At 40.7% G+C, this 19,134-nt stretch overlaps 2 protein-coding genes across 3 annotated transcripts; one reads left to right on the forward strand and one right to left on the reverse strand.

The window, feature by feature from the left end:
- Positions 1 to 249: 249 nt before the first annotated feature.
- prpf18 (pre-mRNA processing factor 18) lies at positions 250 to 8,823 on the reverse strand. The gene is made up of 10 exons (XM_002931977.5): positions 8,659 to 8,823; positions 6,764 to 6,841; positions 4,805 to 4,909; positions 4,479 to 4,592; positions 3,591 to 3,737; positions 3,167 to 3,235; positions 2,481 to 2,621; positions 1,868 to 1,939; positions 1,182 to 1,337; positions 250 to 487 (listed from the first exon to the last, which is right to left on the reverse strand). Exons 1-10 carry the CDS (start codon positions 8,722 to 8,724, stop codon positions 407 to 409), a joined length of 1,029 nt encoding a protein of 342 aa, XP_002932023.2. The 5' UTR covers positions 8,725 to 8,823; the 3' UTR covers positions 250 to 406.
- A 20-nt stretch (positions 8,824 to 8,843) lies between these two features.
- On the forward strand, positions 8,844 to 18,938 carry aimp2 (aminoacyl tRNA synthetase complex-interacting multifunctional protein 2). Of its 2 annotated transcripts, none has more exons than XM_018097076.2 (4): positions 8,844 to 8,970; positions 13,686 to 13,889; positions 15,146 to 15,377; positions 18,046 to 18,483. In XM_018097076.2, the coding sequence occupies exons 2-4, from the start codon at positions 13,782 to 13,784 to the stop codon at positions 18,429 to 18,431; spliced, it is 726 nt and encodes a 241-aa protein (XP_017952565.2). In that variant the 5' UTR covers positions 8,844 to 8,970; positions 13,686 to 13,781; the 3' UTR covers positions 18,432 to 18,483.
- The last annotated feature ends 196 nt before the right edge of the window (positions 18,939 to 19,134 follow it).

Raw genomic sequence — 19,134 nt, forward strand, 5'->3', positions numbered from 1 at the left:
ACAGCGGAAGTTACATCACATGCTGGCAAAAATTGTCACTTTCGTACCCTGGGGGCACATGTAGAGACCGGATTCCTTCCTGAAAATCCTATCCAGAATGAGCTGGGGGTGGGTCAAAATTGCAATTATTGTATATTCTATACTGGGCTTAATACACTGGGAAACTGCTATAATACTCACTCCAGCAGCAATTACAGTATTCCTGAATCACTGCAGCACTCAGCAAATTAGGGCCTGGATACAACAAAATGTATTCCCATCATCCTTTATTAAATATAGCATTCTGGCACACACACATTTCTATAAAACAGAAACGCCAGTGTGTGCTTTAATGAGTATCTGTACACTTTGGCTGGGATTGCTAACAGCATAAAAATCTATATGAGAACAGTATAATAGGTCCTTGTCACAATGCATTGTACTCCACACACTTGGATGGATCCGTGGAAAAGTATTTCTGACAAACTGTCATTAACCTCTTCAAGCCCTGAAGGACAAAAAAAAATATTGGATTAAATGCAGGGAACAAAATTGCTTATTTTAATGTTTTAATTAAAAGAGGTAGTTCACCTTTAAGTCTTAGTCTATCACAGAATGTTCTGTTTTAGCAACTTTTTAATTGATTTATATGCTTTGCCCTGAGGACCAAACAATTAGATCAGGCTGATATTGGGCATATCAGGGAAAGATTTGTTTGTTAGGCAACCTCACCAAACAAGCAGATCTTTACATTTATGGCCAACATTTTTACGTAATATTTCTTAATAGACCTGACAGTATCTCACTTAAAATGCTTCCTGGTTTCTATGGTAAACAGGTCTATAGCAACCAGACAGTTGCTGTAATGCCAAACTGAAAAGCTGCTGAACAGAGAGCTAAAAATTCACAAAAATAATTTCAATTTGTTGTTTAATATCACTACATCACACTAACTGTTAATTTAAAGATGAACTACCCTTTTAAAGTATTACACTGCCATAATAATAATAATGGAATTCCAAATGTAAGGAGTAGAAAGATAGAAAAAGGTTCAGAAGGGAGATGGCAGTGGGGGGAGTATGGTTTGAAAAGACTGTTGCTAGACTGTTAATATAAAAGGCATTTATTACAGGAGGGATTAGGTTCTCACTAACAGTTACAGCTTGCATTATTGGGTATTATCACCATTTATTAAATGTTACCTGAATGTATTTCCGCTGAGTTTCGTCATTCAGTACATGGGCCACATGCTTGGAAAAAATCTTCTCCCGACCAGTACGAGCATGGATACCAACCATGGTGACACCAATAGGCCAAGGAGCATTGCCTATAGCCATCTGCAAATAAGCATCGTTTGCCTGCACATAGGAATATATATATTACACAATGTCTAAGAGGTGGGAAGTTTCCTGACCACCTTTCATTCCGCATGAGTGAGTAGCACTATAAGAGGAACAATAGGGGGCTTCTAAGCAATCCCCCAAGGCTTGTGGGGCATGTGGTGATTTCTGAGCTTGTTTCTTTTTTTTTTTTTATACAAAAAAAAAAAATAAAAAAAAAACACAGTTTTGGGTTGAATTCATCTGTACCAGTGGTGCCAGGCAGAATTCCCAGTGAAAGGTAGCACAGCTGGGTTTGGACAATTATTGGTGGACAAAGTGCTACATGTACAGCAAGCCCAAAGCAGTCTCCATTTTCTATCCACAGGCTTAAAATAAAACTAAATCACTTTGCAAACTTAACTACTTCTATACTAAATGGGGTAGTATCTGCATTTGCAAATGAGCCCTCGTAGAAAGTTACAATGATACTTTCCTACACTAAGGCTATACTCATTTTAAAGAGCAAGTAACACCAAGAAGCGGTACGGTAACCAACCTCAGCTTACCTTGACATACTCCCTTTGTAACATGAATTTTATGATATCTGTAATGGATTCTTTGATGTCAGCAGGCAGGTTCTGTAAAGCCAAATAATAAATAACAAGATTTTAGTTCTGTAGAGTTCAACTGTGTGAGCTCATACATAAAGGTAGAATAATTCTGGTGTTAGCCGATAGTTCCATATAAGATTAAATCAAACAGAACTAAATAATCGATAACCACTTTTCCTTTAGCCTAATGCACAGTTTTCACTGGATCATTCTATGACTTAAATGGCAACTGCCTTTACTTTCCCTGAACTTACATCATGTTTCTTAAAGGCATCCCTGCAAAGATGTATTGTGGCCTTCCCTCAAAATTGCTTGCACAATTAGTCACCACAACGGGCATTAGAGTCAATGGGTGAAAAGTCACCGCGAATGTCTTAATTAAAAGTTGCAGCGACTAATCGTCCCACGTGTCTTAGCCCTTACAGCCACAAAGACACTGCATAATATCACACAAATACCACAATCTGATGCTAGAACATTTAGAACATATGAAATCGCCAAACAATGGCCCTTATTTACTAGAAAAACAATTCTGTGATCATATGTATATACTGGAAACTGGCCTCACCTTTTTTCTAAGTTTTCGGAATAAAGGTTTCAAGTAAGATTCTGTTTGCTTCTGTGTAGCACTTGCAAGTTTCCCATGAACACTGCGTTTCACATAATCTTCCCTAGCGTTGAGCTCTTTGGCCCAAACTCCTAATAGAAACTGGAAAATGTGGAAAATGCATTGAAGCCATCAATAAAAAGAAAAAACATAAGAAAATGACAATCATTTATTAAAAACTAATAAGACTTTTACTGTGCATAACCATTCTAGCCATTTAAACACAATATTTATAATCAACTTACAATAAAGGCTAAATTCTAGATACATGAAGCTCATTATATAGTTATGTAATAACACACAAACAACATGGGCAAATGTTGCTTCAGCTGAATAACCATTAGCAACCAATCAGAAAAAAAAAAAGATTGAATCAAAACAATGACAGAAATTATCTCATATGCGGATATGAAATAATGGACCAGCGAAAACTAAGGGACAGATGAACAACCAGATAAATGTACCCAGCGTGTATATTTGTGCCAAGGCATAATTCTGAGTCCTCATATAAACAAAGCAAATGCTCTAGGCTGACACCTTAATGGACTTAAGTGTTAATTATACAAGCAAATTTATCACTTACTAAAGATTAACTGCTAGCATTAGATTATTGAAGAAAAAAAATAAAATAAAAAACACACAGTTACCTTAAGAACCTTGTTAATGATATCCATATCTTTGTTGTCATTCCCTTGTCCTAGGCATTCCCCCAAAGCCTGAAATAAAATGAATACATTACAATTAGATCAGCTAGATATTGGTCACACTATATTGTCAGTGGGCTTCATACAAGGGCCAATAAGCTGACTCAGTCTGGAGGGACCACTCTGAGATGCTGAGCTCTTCTGCTTTGCAAACTGATTTGTCTAGGTAACGCAAAACTAAAATTAAATTGCCATGGGCATATGCCAATGTTTAAACCCTAACCCCCAGTGACTCAGAGACCAGCTCACATGAAAACACATCTAGGCCCACGTATGGCCACCTTAACACTGCTTATATTCTGTGGGTATCTAATCTCTATAAGATATATAATGGCTTTCCATAACCCTACAGTTGTAAGATACACACCTCAAGCTCTTCAATTGTGGTGTTCTCTTCATGGACTTTCAAGTCATTCTGTGTATCCTCCTCTGTTGTTTCCTGGCCAGCTACAAGTTCATTGAGATACTGCTGGTCAATCTTATCCAGGGCAGCCTTCAGGTCATTTCTTAAACCCTGTTAAACATCAAAAGGAACTGTGCTTATGATAACTTGTCAGAACACTCTTTTTTACAACAATCAGAACTTAGTCTCTACTTACACTTTGATGTAGTAGAACAGCCAAGATGTGGCTCTCCAAGGTGTTTTTTAGTCCCCTGTCTGCCTATTAGCTCTATAGACTGCTGTATGAGTTCATCATAACCCAGCCCAGAAATATGAAGCGAAGCATCTAATCAGACCACTACAAATATGGTGCAGTGTCCCACAAGGGGCAGAAAGTGTGAACTTTGACTATTTCCGCACCTTAATGTACACCATAATAAGTGTTCTACAAAAGAATAGTAATATTGAATATGTTCCCCTGAGAACACCAATAAGCTTCAATGTAATTTAGAGCAATCGGGTAGATGGGTGAGTTCCTGTATATCATAGACATAATTAATAAAGTGGAATGTGATGAGTCTGGAACATAGGTTGCATCTTAGTTGCAGTTGTTATGTTGTTCGAAATTTCCAGCCTGCTCATTACAGCTTGAGGTCTATGTGCTCACAAACAACATTAGGCCACATTAGAACCAGACAAAACTTCAGCAGTAAAGTCCAAGGGAATGCTTGCCTGCAGCTAATTCCTTGTATTGCAAAGGCAACAGCATCCATTAGCTCCTAGCTTTAACAGCACACTTTAAGTGACTTCAGATTACTATGAAGTGGCAGAGCCTAAAAATTCAATGATAACTGTTTTTGTTGTTCCAAATACCTTATTGACTTCAGGCGCAAGAATTTCTATTTTTCGGAGCCGCTGAAAGGATTCATAATCTGTTTCTCCAAAAAGCCTGATGGGCTCTGCCCTTTCTCTCAGCCTCCGGATTACCTAAACAACAAGGAAGCAGGATTACCCTTTCAGCAATTACATTTTAAGTATACAAAGGGGAAAAGGTTCCTATTTCTCTTTATGCACAAAATAAAGAGCAAACAGCTCATGCAGGGATTTTAATAGCTTTAGTTCAGCTACAGCCCCGCATAACTAAAGATATATCACATAAATGGTTATTATATGAAGACATAAATACACAATGACCTTACCTCCTGCCTAGAGAGAGTCATAGGCAATTTTTCTTCTGCCAGCTCTAATTCCAAAACAGGATTACTTGATGAGGAAGGCTTCTCTTCCTCTCCTTCCATCTGCGTCTAGTACGAAAAGGAATGTCATTTATATTGCTCTGAGCCACAAGTAGTGAAGAAAGCACTAGTTAGGTTTAAACTAGGTTCAAAATAAAGGTATCAACTCATCAATCCATTCACTAAAGGGAGAACATACCTAGTTTATGACATGTTTATCAAGTTCCTTTAATTTCTCCTTAGTAAAACATTCCTAACTTTGCTGGACATTCATTCATACTTGTCACCGTATTTTCTATATATGGCATATTTTCCCTTTGCACTCAAGCTGCTGTTTAAATAGAGAGACTATAGTCATGCTATATATGTAAAAGCAATGCAATGCACTTGAAGGCACTGGATCTTACACAAACTGGATTACATGGAACAAGGAAAGATGACATCCTGCAATAGTGTAATGTTTTTAAAGCATAAAGAGAGCATTTAAAGGAAAACTTTACCCCCCTTCATACGATTCACTGTGCACACAAATAAATGCAAGGGCACACATACATGTAAGGTCTAATGTGTAGCGCCGGCTCCTTTTGAAAGGTCAGACTCAGGCACAATGCACTGAGATGGCGCCTACACACCGATATTACAGCTTAGAAAAAAATACATTTGTTGGTTCAAGAATAACATTTAAAATGGTAGAGTGAATTATTTCCTATGTAAACAGCGTAATTTAGAAATAAAAAAGTACACCATAAAGGACAGAATCCCTTTAAACATTTTCAGGGGGCAGATTCAGTAGTTAAGCAAGTGGTTCAATAGATAAACCAGTCATATTAGAATTCTAATCTCAGTACAAAAGCAGCAGGGCTCCAGGTGCACATGCCCCAGACCTTCAGCGTAGGGAGAAGCCAGAAAAACAACCATAAAATAGAGGCTGGCAACAAAACTAGACCCCTTTATAGATGATGCAGCATGAAAACAAGTTTAACAGGAATTCTAAATTAGCCTATGATAACATACCCTCTATAAGCACAACATGAATACGGCTTGTTTGTGTTGGGTTTTGGCATGTACATCCTGTTAACTTTCTGCTTCATCATCAATACTGGGGTCTGGGTTCTGCCGGCTTCATTTTTCCTTTGGTTTTTCAAGCAATCAGAGCTGGACACACCAAGCCATTCCTTACTTTGCTCCATACACTGGATGACAGCACAAGTAATAGCACTCAAACTTGTCTTTCAAAATGGATTTATTTTACACCACCTATTAAGGCCCCTTTAATAAACTCATAAAGACAGAAATAACATGCAAACACTAGGCAGGGTCCTGGGCAGACAGACAGATTTTCTTCAGATGTTTATTCTTAGCTATAATGAAAAAAATGCATGCATGCATGCAAAAAAAATCTATGATACATCACATAGCAATGGTGCTACCATACTACTGCCTATATATATATATAAAGATATAACAGCTTAGCATGTTTTTCATCTCCTTAGGTGAAAAAAAAGTCCATGCAAAATGTTGGGTTTGTTAAACCAGTGCTAAATTAGATCTGTGAGAATCAGTCCTAGAATTGAGGCTACTAAAGGCATCTCTTACTTGGGATGCACTCTATTTAGACATGGTAATCAGGGTTTATTCTACATAGGGGAGTAAAAAATTTTTTTTTTAAGCTAATGATTAGAGGTGTCTTTATGTATTTATTAAATGATTCTGCCTTTAATCATAGGTAAATGTTCTAATAAATAGACCATTTTGAAATCATGCCTCTAAAAAAAGCATGCATGTCTGATGCTGGGAACTCATACCTTTCCTGGTGGCTTCGCATTTAGAGGCTATTGTGTGTAGTAGATTAAATAAAGAAACAGTTAGTTTCCCTTTGCAGAACAAAATACAGAAAGGACCCTGCACCGTAGGATTCAGTACCTTGTAGCCACATCGCTCAAAATATGCCTCCCTTTCTTTTTCTGCGAGTTCGCTGCGTTTAAAGTACTTTTTTTCCCCCTGTGAAAATAAACAACGTATTATAAATCGACAGAGTTCTTTAATTCTTCCCAACAGCCCCCAGTCATGCACAGCAATACGTACAACAGCTGCTCAGGCATCCCATAACTCAAAGGCTGGGGGCAAAGTTACTTTTCACATTCAGTTATCAGCAACAAAGCAGGACTATTGGGCAGAGAGGGTATTTGGATGGCCTGTGTATGGCAGCCTTTAAAGGAGACATATCCTATAAAATTTAAGAATGTACCAGTGAATTATACTCCTCTAGATATAGAAGGAATGTGCTTAAAAAGTTGTGTTTCTGACTGTTTAATTGAGAGAATCCACAAAAACCCCACTAGCCCCGCCCATCTGTTCCACTTCCTGCTGGCTGAATTCTCTGGATGAGCTGGGGAGCCGGCGGCCCTCGTACACTGCACTGTAGGATAGGAACCAATCAGCAGCTAGGCTGACCTGATAGGGACCTGAAGCCTGTCTGTGCTTGTGTGAGTGCAGGGCTGTGATTGGCTCTCCCCCTCCTACTGTGCTTCTTGCAGGGACCGTTAGGACACGCCCACTCTTCATTTCAAACTTGGTCAGAGAAGTGATAGGATCTACAGGGAGCTCCAGTAAAGGGGCCATTGTTACAGATAGGATTAATGTTTAGCCCAAAGGGAAACCAGCACCTTATATTATTCATAATTGCCTACAAAATTAGGGTTTTCCCATTTATCCAATATCTCCCCTTTAAAGGACAAGGCAACGCAAAATATAATTTTTTGCCTAATAAAAGAAACCAAAATGCTAAGCAGCTTTTCAATATACATTTATTACAAGTTTGTAATGGTTTTCGAGTTACTTTTATATATAATTGCTACTAGAAGCAGTGTTCGTCTGTCCTTTTCTATTCTCTGCCCTAGTGGCTCAGACTGTTGAAACAATGTAACACAAGGCAGCAGCCTGACAGACCTGACTTGCTGGAGGAGACTGACCTTTGCAACATTGTTTAAAATGTAACAACCAGGAGTTCAGCAATTACATTTACAAATTACTTTTAAAACGCTACAAATTTTTAATTATCTCATATTGAAAAGATGCTTAGAATTATGTTTTCTTTCATTATGCAAAAAAATATTTTGGGGGGTTGACATGCCCTTTAACTTATAGATTCCAAAAAGGGAAATTTCCTAAAGAAGAAAGAAAACACTATAACAGGGGTGCTGCAACGCAGCGTACGTAAGCATCCCCAATAAAAGCCATGCACTTACGAATTTCCCCGCTTAGTTGCGATCCACCAAAAATCCATGGTGGGATCGACTGGTCGACTGCAATAAATGTTTTTGGCCACCCCTGCATTATAATATGTGGCATGTAGAGAGCACCCCCTAGTGATCACTGAGGGACATAGCAACTAAGAAAAAGTCTCAAAAAGCCACTGAAAAGCCTGATTAAGTGCTGGTTTAGAATGAAACGCATTAGGCCATAACTGTAGGGGGTTATTTATATTTTTAATGGATTGAAATAAAATTAACTTTTCAGTGGCTTTTTGAGACTTTTTCTACCGCTAACTGTAAAACTAAGCTGCAGTCCCACACTTGGTTTCCAGGTGTATCTAGAATAAGTACTCTGCCCGTATTTACCCTTTAGTCACAGTGGCGAGCCCGCAGCATATGGAGTGTTGCTAGAATTCGGGAACATCTACAGGGCAGGAATTAGTCACTACCCCCTGGTTACATACATGGCTGGGGCACAATATGTACAGTTGCCCCAGGGAGAGGCCCTAGACTGTTCAAACTACCCAGAAATATTCAGCACTGAAGCACCGCGGCCAAGCTCACCCCAAGCAGCTCCTTCGCCTCCAGTTGCTTCCTCTTCCGCGCTATCTCCGCTTTCAGAATATCCATCTTGCCACCACCAAAACAACCCAGACCCTTACGCACCACAAGAACCTGCTAGTGACGTCACTACCATGCGACCGCCCCTAGCCCCACAAGAACCTACTAATGACGTCACTACATGTCGCCGCCCCTAGCAACCAGTGAAAGCGGCCAAGTTCATTCCGATTGGGAACTTTTAGGCGCGCTAACTTTTGTCAGCAAGAGATATAATGGCACTTCAGCGTCCATCTAGAGCTGGGAAGTAACATAAGTGTACGTCAATCGACATATCTGTACTATTTTGTTGGCATACTAGTAGGGGGAGGGCTCTTTTTTCACAAGGAGGCTTGAAACGCAATAGAGTGACGTAACTTCTCGGGACTGGACTGGCGCATTGTGCGGCGTGGCTGGCTAGGGTGACTTGTGAAAATGCCCATGTACAGAATGCAGCCCTATTGTGGTGGGGAGATCCAGGTGGACTTGCCCACATGCATGTATAGGTTGCCCAATGTGCATCAGGCCGTGTCGGAAAACCTTGAGCAGGTACAGTAGGGGAGAGGGTTAATGGGCACATGCTTCCTATTTATATAGAGGCTTCATTTTACCTTTATTTTCCTGTGAATGCCCAGTGAAGTGTATGCTTATAGGCTGAGCTGCGCACATAATGTTATTTCAGTGCAGGTTTGTATTTATTAACATGTGCGGGGGCTGCCATAGTGCTTGCTGTGCCTAAGGATACTGATATAGCCAGAGGGGAGAAGAGAGAGAACGTTAGTATGGATTGCTAACATACCTTCCGTGGAGCTTCTCTCAGGCACAGGAGTTGATCAATAAAAGGAATTTTTCCCACACCTGCCATATCATGCCCATAGGCTCATTGCGCCCAAACACTGTTTGGCAGACATGGGCCCATGCCTGTTGGCAGCGACTTCCCATTCAACACAAGCACTGTCAGGTAAGGTCTCTTGGAACCCTTTCCTCTACACAGTGACGACACTGCTAGCATGGGCATGGCATTCCTCATTCACATGAAAGAAAAGCTAACTTTGATCAACACAGTTCTTCCTATAGCGCTAACACATGGATCGGCCGCTTTAAGGTACCAGTGGGTCCTGGGCAAAATATCATTGGTGGGCACCCACTGCTCCAAGAAGTCTGTGATAGAATAACACTCAGGCACATAAAATGCAGTATAGTAATGGAGGCAGTGAAGAAATGGTCTGTACTTACTAAAGAAGAAATGATTTCCAGGTGTGCCGACATGGACCTACAGCCCTGGGAGCAGAAAAATTACAAAATGGCGCTACCACAAGAAAAAAAGCAAAAAAATAAATTGAAAATAACTATACTGTAGAACTCTTCAAGTTGATTACGTTAAGGTGTCTGCCGTTCTCTGCAAGATCCTTCTGCTATAAGTTATCCTAGATGAAAAGTTTGCTAGTGGGTGCTGGGCAATACCCCTTTTGCCTATTTATTAAAACAGCCTTGGTCGGCCAATTGGCAGCCTCCACCTGACACCTTTGGATTTAATATCTAGAACATACAGATTTACCGGATATTCCCCACTGGTTTTTAAAGGAACAGTAACAACAAAAAATAAAAGTAACTAAAATATAATGTGCTGCTGCGCTGCACTGGTAAAAGTTGTGTGTTTACTTCAGAAAGTCTACTATAATTTATATAAATAAGCTGCTGTGTAGCCATGGAGGCAGCCATTCAAAGGAGAAAAGGCACAGGCACATAGCAGATAACAGATAAAACACTATTGTATTCCACAGAGCTTATCTGTTATCTGCTATGTAACCTGTGCCTTTTCTCCTTTTTTCCAGCTTGAATGGCTGCCCCCGTGGCTACACAGCAGGGTATTATATAAATTATAGTAGTGTTACTGTAGCAAACACACCAGTTTTACCAGTGCAGGGCAACAGTGCATAATATTTTTATTACTTTAAAGCTCTTTTATTTTTTGGTGTTACTGTTCCTTTAAATCCATGTTTGACCTGCCCCACTCTGAAGATGTCAGACATTGGCAGGCTATTGCAGATGCATCACTGGAGAAGTTGAGTCTGGTAGGACTGTGGCACAGAGGGGGCTGGCATAAGAGCAGGAGCTGGGAACCTGCTGCACAAGAGCTGTTTGTTAGGGGGAATGTAGTTTTTTCTTTAAGAGCTGATGTACTCAAGTCTAACATCACAATGCCAAGTGTTGTCTGGAATGGTTTAGAGGAGAAATAAAGCTTAACTAAAGAAGTAGGCTAGAAATGTTGTACAGTATGTACACACTGAGCATGTGCGTGTTGCAGACACTTTACAAGATGGGGAGCTCCTGTGACAAGTTTGAAGTCCTGGATCATTGCTGCTATTGAGATGCTGAAATGTTAGACCGGTGTAAGTTCAGGATATTAAATATGGTATTTTAAGCCATATTCATTTTTAGGGTTTAGTTCTCTTTTTAAATCTCACTGCCATTGGACTTGGGAACAGCAGTAAAAGCTATCTCTGGAGTGATGGGTTGTGCTTCACCATCTGGAGGGCTGTGGAGTCAGATTTGTGGAGTTGGGATTTATTTTGGCTACCTGGGTACCACCTCCATAGCCCTGTGGTCTGTATGGAGCACCTCAAATCAACTGAACACCTGTGGGATGAATTGGAACCTTGACTGCAAGCCAGGCCTGATCCCCAACATCAGAATGGAAGAGAAACAAGGACAGGAGAAAGAAAAAGGGAGCCTGAAATAAATCAAGGGAATTGGAATATAAGAATAACTGGGTGAGGGGATAAAGTGGAAAAGACAGAGGGTTAAGGGTACTTGAAGAAGTAAAAAGCACAATTGTATTAGAGGATTTCTTCCATAAAATTAAAGTATTATTCAAGGGTCTGCATACGTTTGCTGTGCACTATGTGTATGTAAGTACGCTTATGGCTTATGCTTGTGTGTTTATAGCACTCCCTTTCTAAGGAGTTAAACACACATTTTTGAAAACAAAAAACATTTATAATACTAGACATGACCATTGATAGACTGATTCCCTGACAGATGATACTATGGCTGCCCCTAGTACTTCCTCTGCTGATCTATTCCAGGCTTCCGACACCTGTTTTTCTGGGTAACCTTTCCAATGTCTATAAATCATCCATCCGACCATGTTCTCTTCCTCTCTTTATAACTTAGAGCCACAATCCTTATTTCCCTCATGCAAACAATTTTTTTTTTTTATAACTTTGTTTTTATTAGTGTTTTTACAACAAAGTAAAATGCTTGTAAAGTATGTAGAACAAGGGGGGTTAAAGAAAGTAAAGTAGGAGTTAGATAGGGGGTTGAGGGTAAAGGAAGGGAGGGGGGGGTTGGACTCTCGCCTAGCCATTTTTATCCAGGTAGTCTTTTTGTTCTTTCCTTTTATTTAGTTCTCAGGTTGGCGTTTGAGATCTTCTTTTAGCATTGTCCATTTTTAGGTCTGGTTAGTTGGTTGGTTATTTTGATTTTCGGTCCATGTGATCCAGGGTGTCCATATTTTATCATATATGTCCATTTTGTGGTGAATGAGTGCGGTCAGTTTTTCCATTGTGGATGTCCACCAGATTTTAGCTGTTATTTCAGGGAGTTGTGGTGGAGTCGACTTCCATTTTTTTGCTATTCCACACCTGGTCGCTAGGCAAATTTGGGAGCATAGTTTGAACTCGGCTCTGGTCAGATGGTCTGGTTTGTTGAGTAGGAGAGCTAGCTTATGAATCTGAAGACCTCCTTCCAGAGTGTTGTAATTTGGGGGCATGTCCACCAGATATGTAGCTCATCTCCTATTTCTCCGCATCCTCTATAGCAGGTAGGGTCTGATTTGTATATTTTGTTTAGTTTCTGTGGCGTGAGGTACCAGTCGTACAATATTTTGTAGGCGTTTTCCTTGATTATGGTGTTGATGGAAGCTTTTTTGATGTGTTCTAGAATTGACTGCCATTGATCATCCTCTATAGTCACATTTAGTCTCTGTTCCCATCGTACCATATGCTTTGTTTTGTTCGGTACTTTGTGGGTGTTAAGTTCGTTGTAGAACCATGTTATTTGTTGTTTGTGGTGTGGGTGATAGCTTAGTCGTTCAAAAATTGTTTTTTGTCTGTTCGACTTTCCCAGCTTTGCTTGAATGAAATGTTTGATCTGTGCATATCGGAAGAACTCTCTGTTAGGGATTGCCTTTTTTTGTTTTAAATCGTCCCATGTCAGAAGACTGCCTAGTGGGGTAAGACTGCCAATGTCTATATATTGGTTTGTTGTCCACCAATGGAATGTTCCGGAATCTGTACCTGGAGGGAAGTCGGGGTTATTTACAATCGGGACAAGAGGGGAGGGGTCTGAGCTGATCCAAGCTTTATGTTTTACTAGTAGTTTATCCCAGAGTCTAATTGTGTGCCTAAGTATCGGGTTGGTCAGGGTGGTTTGTGGTCTAGAGCTCCGTGTGATCCAGAGTATGGATCTCGGTGTTTGGGGAGCTAGCAGTTGTGTTTCTAAGGCGACCCATCTAACAGCTGTAGGTGGACAATGCATTTTAACCATCTGGGCTAATTGTGCTGCTTTCCAATAGTTAAGTAGGTTGGGAAAATTTAGTCCCCCTTGCGATTTTGGTCTCATAATAACTCTTTTGTTTACTCTATGGGGTTTGTTGTCCCTTTTATCATGCAAACAATTTTTCTAGTTCTAGTAAGTAGTGAGCACTGATAAAACCAATGCTTATGAAATATCTTCTGTATTGTAATTAGGAGCTTTAGGACAGCTGCCATGTTGTTTCACATCTCTCCCCTGGCTAAGCAAGTTGCGTTTGTCACTTTCTGCTGTAAATGCCTATGTGTTATTTACAGTTACAGAGGTTCTATGGAAAAAAAATCCCTTAAACCAAATAATGTATGGCAATTACCCTTTTAGTCAGCACACATACGCCATGTTTGTTCTTCAATGTAGATATTTTATGCAAAACAAATATATATATTTTTTTCTTTCAGGCTGCTGACCCAGCAATCCAGGCGCTGGAATCCAGACAAGAGGATATCCTAAAGAGACTGTATGAATTGAAAGCTGCTGTAGATGGACTGTCAAAGATGATTCAGACCCCTGATGCAGATCTTGATGTGACAGATATTATTCAGACAGATGAGCAGTCGGCTCCGGGACCTGTGGTTGCAGATCTGGACTCTGTACTTGGGAAGGTAATTCATTCATTTTAGATACAACAGATTAAGGAGGATGGAAGATTAAAGTTTGCTCCCCAAGTAGGCAGACTGTATCTGATTATGATCCCTAGGTGAGTCCTAGTAAGTCACACTGATCAAAATTACCTTGGAAAGGCAACCCAGGATATGGGCCTTCTCATCAGCTAGCCAAGTTCAGCCGTGCCATGCAGCCATTCCTCGAGAAATACACCCTGCACATGGGTGCCATTTTTATGCTTGTTATCTGTTAACAAATAAATATTTGACTATTATTGGCTTTGAATTTCAACTCCAATTGTTTTCAATGGCCGCTAGGGCAATAGTTGTTTAGCTGTTTGTGCAGAGTATTAGAGGGGAGGCAGGTAACATATGCTCTTACATTATACACACACATATATAGTATCTGGAGACCTGTCTCAAATATCTCCTCCCCAAACCAAGGGCACCCACTTTTGCTGCAATAATAGCCTCTACTGTTGCAGCTTTTCATTAGATGTTGCAATGTTTGTGGTGGGATTTGCTCCAATTCATCCTTAGAGCATTAGTGAGGTTGGCCACTGATATTGGGGATCAGACCTGGCTAACAGTTGGCTCACTAATTTATTGTGTTCAGTTGGGTTGAGGTCAGAGCTCTGTGCAGGCCAGTCCTGTTTTTCCTCTACTGTCTCTGCACACCTATAGTGTATGGACCTGGCTTTGTATGTGGAGGAACAGTTGTGCTGAAACAGGAAAAGAACCCAGCCTGTTTCCTCCAAACTGTACTGTTAGACCTCCAGATGGTGAAATGCTATTATGACATTGCCTCTGCAGTTTGGAACTCACTAGTGAGTGTTAACTAATGACATCCTTTCAGAGGGAGTGCATGGACACCTAGGCCCATACAATATATGCATCAAAACAGATACAAAGAGAAGGAAGTGTCTTCCTTCCCCAATGAGATGTTAACAGTAAAAACTAAAGTCAGTGCAAACTGGCTTTATTTCTGCAAAAAAAACAAATAAGCAAGTATACCTGAGGATACAGCGCCATATCATGAATAAAACAGAACTAAATTGATAGCCCCCTAGCTATATGCTGTATTACTTAAATATGGACTCCTCACCTTAGCCTAAGGTATGAGATTGTTTTTTATGGGATAAGCCTGTTTAAGCATTAAGATTTATTTGTTACTGGAAGAACAAAAGGAATTGACATGTAAACTGTTAGAGATTCCCAATCATCTAATAGTCTTTATTTCTCCCCCCTCTATGTAGGAATATGGAGCTCTCAGGGACATTGTGATCAATGCAAACCCTTCTTTGCCTCCACTGTCCCTGCTGATATTGCACAGCTTGTTGTGTGAGCGCTACCAAGTCTTGTCTGCGGTGCACACCCATTCATCTATCGCCAGCATCCCAGAGCCTCTGATGAAATGCTTTGGCGACCAGCTTAAAATGAAGCCTCGGCACCAGTACCAGCTTGGATTTACCCTCATCTGGAAAGACGGTGAGTGTTTTTTGGGTTAAGGGCAACTGATTTTAGGTGTTTTAATAATGCAACTCACTTAGCTAATGCCACACAGGGCAGAGAATCTACACAGGCCAAGAATCCTGCACTTGAATCAGCACTCTTCTGTGCCTGCACCACTGTGTCGACCCAGGTGCGGGGACACAGAGCAGATTTCTGCACAAAAAGGCAAACTCACACATTTCAGAGCCATCACAGTGGCTTCGAGTGTAGACATAGAAGAGCGCTGATTCAAGTGTAGGGGTGAATTCTCAGCTACCATCGGCATACCACAAGGTGCCTTCAGGAAACCCAAATGGGTACTGTATGACGGGTACTAATGCATCTTAGATTTATCTAATATTACTAACAACTTTTTTTTTCTGAGATGTAAGGAGTGTAATAATGCATAGATACTTGTAACCAAACGTATTAAATGAAGGTCATGGAACTTTTTGTATATACATGAATTTTAAATACACAAATCAAAGGGCCCTTATCAGAGACTTTGTATACGGCAAGATAAGAACTTTTCACAATGGCATGTATATGTGATTATTACCGAACATATGTTATGGCATTCACCCTGCCCCCTCCATTCCCCTACTCTTCCTCCACCCCCAGCCATCTCTCTACTTCCTGGTTACACTATTTAACCCAGTGCTAAGTGTGTAAAATTCAGGCATGATAGTGGCTCAAAACATTTGCCAGAATTGATGTCTAGTTATTATACCAATTTACCACTTTATGGAATCCCAATAACAGATCAGTGTTTTGTTCTGACCCTGGGGAGGTGGGTTTATAAAATGTTAAGCACCTGACAAGGTAGTGAGATAACAGAGCACTCCAGCATTGTGCACAATGTTTTTGTTTTGATATTTATGCATTTTACTTTTATCCACTTATATTTTTAACCTAAACCATAAAAAGGAATTTCAGTAACCACTGAGGATATATACAGTGGCTTGCAAAAGTATTCGGCCCCCTTGAACTTTTTTCCGCATTTTGTCACATTACAGCCACAAACATGAATCAATTTTATTGGAATTCCACGTGAAAGACCAATACAAAGTGGTGTACACGTGAGAAGTGGAAGGAAAATCATACATGATTCCAAACATTTTTTACAAATAAATAACTGCAAAGTGGGGTGTGCGTAATTATTCAGCCCCCTGAGTCAATACTTTGTAGAACCCCCTTTTGCTGCAATTCCAGCTGCCAGTCTTTAGGGTATGTCTCTACCAGCTTTGCACATCTACAGACTGAAATCCTTGCCCATTCTTCTTTGCAAAACAGCTCCAGCTCAGTCAGATTAGATGGACAGCGTTTGTGAATAGCAGTTTTCAGATCTTGCCACAGATTCTTGATTGGATTTAGATCTGGACTGTGACTGGGCCATTCTAACACATGGATATGTTTTGTTTTAAACCATTCCATTGTTGCCCTGGCTTTATGTTTATGGTCGTTGTCCTGCTGGAAGGTGAACCTCCGCCCCAGTCTCAAGTCTTTTGCAGACTCCAAGAGGTTTTCTTCCAAGACTGCCCTGTATTTGGCTCCATCCATCTTCCCATCAACTCTGACCAGCTTCCCTGTCCCTGCTGAAGAGAAGCACCCCCAGAGCATGATGCTGCCACCCCCATATGTGACAGTGGGGATGGTGTGTTCAGAGTGATGTGCAGTGTTAGTTTTCCGCCACACATAGCGTTTTGCATTTTGTCCAAAAAGTTCCATTTTGGTCTCATCTGACCAGAGCACCTTCTTCCACATGTTTGCTGTGTCCCCCACATGGCTTGTGGCAAACTGCAAACGGGACTTCTTATGGTTTTCTGTTAACAATGGCTTTCTTCTTGCCACTCTTCCATAAAGGCCAACTTTGTGCAGTGCACGACTAATAGTTGTCCTATGGACAGATTCCCCCACCTGAGCTGTAGATCTCAGCTCCCCCAGAGTCACCATGGGCCTCTTGGCTGCATTTCTGATCAGCGCTCTCCTTGTTCGGCCTGTGAGTTTAGGTGGACGGCCTTGTCTTGGTAGGGTTACAGTTGTGCCATACTCCTTCCATTTCTGAATGATCGCTTGAACTGTGCTCCGTGGGATGTTCAAGGCTTTGGAAATCTTTTTGTAGCCTAAGCCTGCTTTAAATTTCTCAATAACTTTATCCCTGACCTGTCTGGTGTGTTCTTTGGACTTCATGGTGTTGTTGCTCCCAATATTCTCTTAGACAACCTCTGAGGCCGTCACAGAGCAACTGTATTTGTACTGACATTAGATTACACACAGGTGCACTCTATTTAGTCATTAGCACTCATCAGGCAATGTCTATGGGCAACTGACTGCACTCAGACCAAAGGGGGCTGAATAATTACGCACACCCCACTTTGCAGTTATTTATTTGTAAAAAATGTTTGGAATCATGTATGATTTTCGTTCCACTTCTCACGTGTACACCACTTTGTATTGGTCTTTCACGTGGAATTCCAATAAAATTGATTCATGTTTGTGGCTGTAATGTGACAAAATGCGGAAAAGTTCAAGGGGGCCGAATACTTTTGCAAGCCACTGTGTATATCTATATAAGCTTCCCTATGGCTGCCTGCTTCTATGTTAGAACCGCTATACTTACTAATTAAAGTGTTTGTTATTAATCAGCTTCTTATTTTGCTCTCAGTGCCCAAACCGCAAATGAAGTTCAGCATTCAAAACATGTGTCCAATTGAAGGAGAAGGAAACATTGCCAGATTCCTGTTCTCGCTGTTAGGATGTAAGTTTAATGCAATCAATGCGACGCTGATAGACGGTTGGGTCGACACCGCCATTTTCCAACTTCGAGAAGGGAGCAGTAAGGAGAAAGCGGCTGTTCTGAAAGCCATGAACACTGCTCTTGGCAAGTCCCCGTGGCTGGTGGGAAATGAACTGACAGTAGCCGACATTGTGAGCTGGTGTGCCGTTCAGCAGTGCGGCAACTCCACCGCCGTCCCGCCCAGTGTTCAGAAGTGGATGAAATCATGCGAGAACCTTGCTTCCTTTAAAAGTGTGCTCAGGTTTTTGAAGTGACAAAGATGGCGGTAAACAGGAGTTGCTGCTTTTAAAGTCAGTCATAGCCACCCACCCCAAAAAAAAAGGTTTATTTGACACACAACCCTCGTAATATCATCAGATGCAGGTCTTGCTGTGCCCTAGTGAATTTTAGCTGGCCAACTGTTTAAATGTATACCAATACTGGCACACATATGCCACTTAGGGTGCTTCGCCACTGGACCATATATGCTGTAGTTCTAAGGATTTTCAGCTCCCAGGGATGATGTGGTTTTTCTTTCTCAAGCATCTGAAGGAGGGGGGTTCTGTGTTATCTAAGCCTGTTTTTGTGGTGGGTATAATCTGACTTTAAAGTTGTACTTGGCGGTTACTTAAAAGAAACCATTTTTTTTTTACTGTCAAGAAGCCCGAGCATGTTTAAATACATAGTCTGAGACCAATAATGGAATGCTGCTGCCTTAAGGGGGAATCAAAGGCAAGTTATTTGTCCATGTACTAAAAATCTTAAATTAAATCATAGACATTTAAAATAAAGAAGTTTTACATCCGTTTTCTCTTTGCAGTTATTTACTCAAACGCTCAAATATCCTATATTTTTATAGGAAAAATGCTTAGTGGGCAGACAGTAAGTGGCTGGCTAGATTCACATAGGGTAGGTGCTGCTATGTGGGGAAATCATGTAGATTAGCAATGGCAAATTCTATTCTATTATTTTGGGAAA

Source organism: Xenopus tropicalis, chromosome 9, assembly GCF_000004195.4.
Source record: "Xenopus tropicalis strain Nigerian chromosome 9, UCB_Xtro_10.0, whole genome shotgun sequence".
NCBI classification, from domain to species: domain Eukaryota; kingdom Metazoa; phylum Chordata; class Amphibia; order Anura; family Pipidae; genus Xenopus; species Xenopus tropicalis.

What these genes read in the sequence shown, in the direction of transcription:
- aimp2 (XM_018097076.2), top strand. Translation starts at nt 13,782, where the DNA reads ATGATTCAGACCCCTGATGCAGATCTTGATGTGACAGATATTATTCAG. An exon ending in TGGACTCTGTACTTGGGAAG is followed by an intron (nt 13,890 to 15,145) that starts GTAATTCATTCA and finishes CCCTCTATGTAG; the next exon opens with GAATATGGAGCTCTCAGGGA. An exon ending in TACCCTCATCTGGAAAGACG is followed by an intron (nt 15,378 to 18,045) that starts GTGAGTGTTTTT and finishes TTTTGCTCTCAG; the next exon opens with TGCCCAAACCGCAAATGAAG.
- prpf18 (XM_002931977.5), bottom strand. Translation starts at nt 8,724, where the DNA reads ATGGATATTCTGAAAGCGGAGATAGCGCGGAAGAGGAAGCAACTGGAG. An exon ending in TCCGAAAACTTAGAAAAAAG is followed by an intron (nt 1,940 to 2,480) that starts GTGAGGCCAGTT and finishes TTGGCTTTACAG; the next exon opens with AACCTGCCTGCTGACATCAA. An exon ending in TACAAAGGGAGTATGTCAAG is followed by an intron (nt 1,338 to 1,867) that starts GTAAGCTGAGGT and finishes TCCTATGTGCAG; the next exon opens with GCAAACGATGCTTATTTGCA.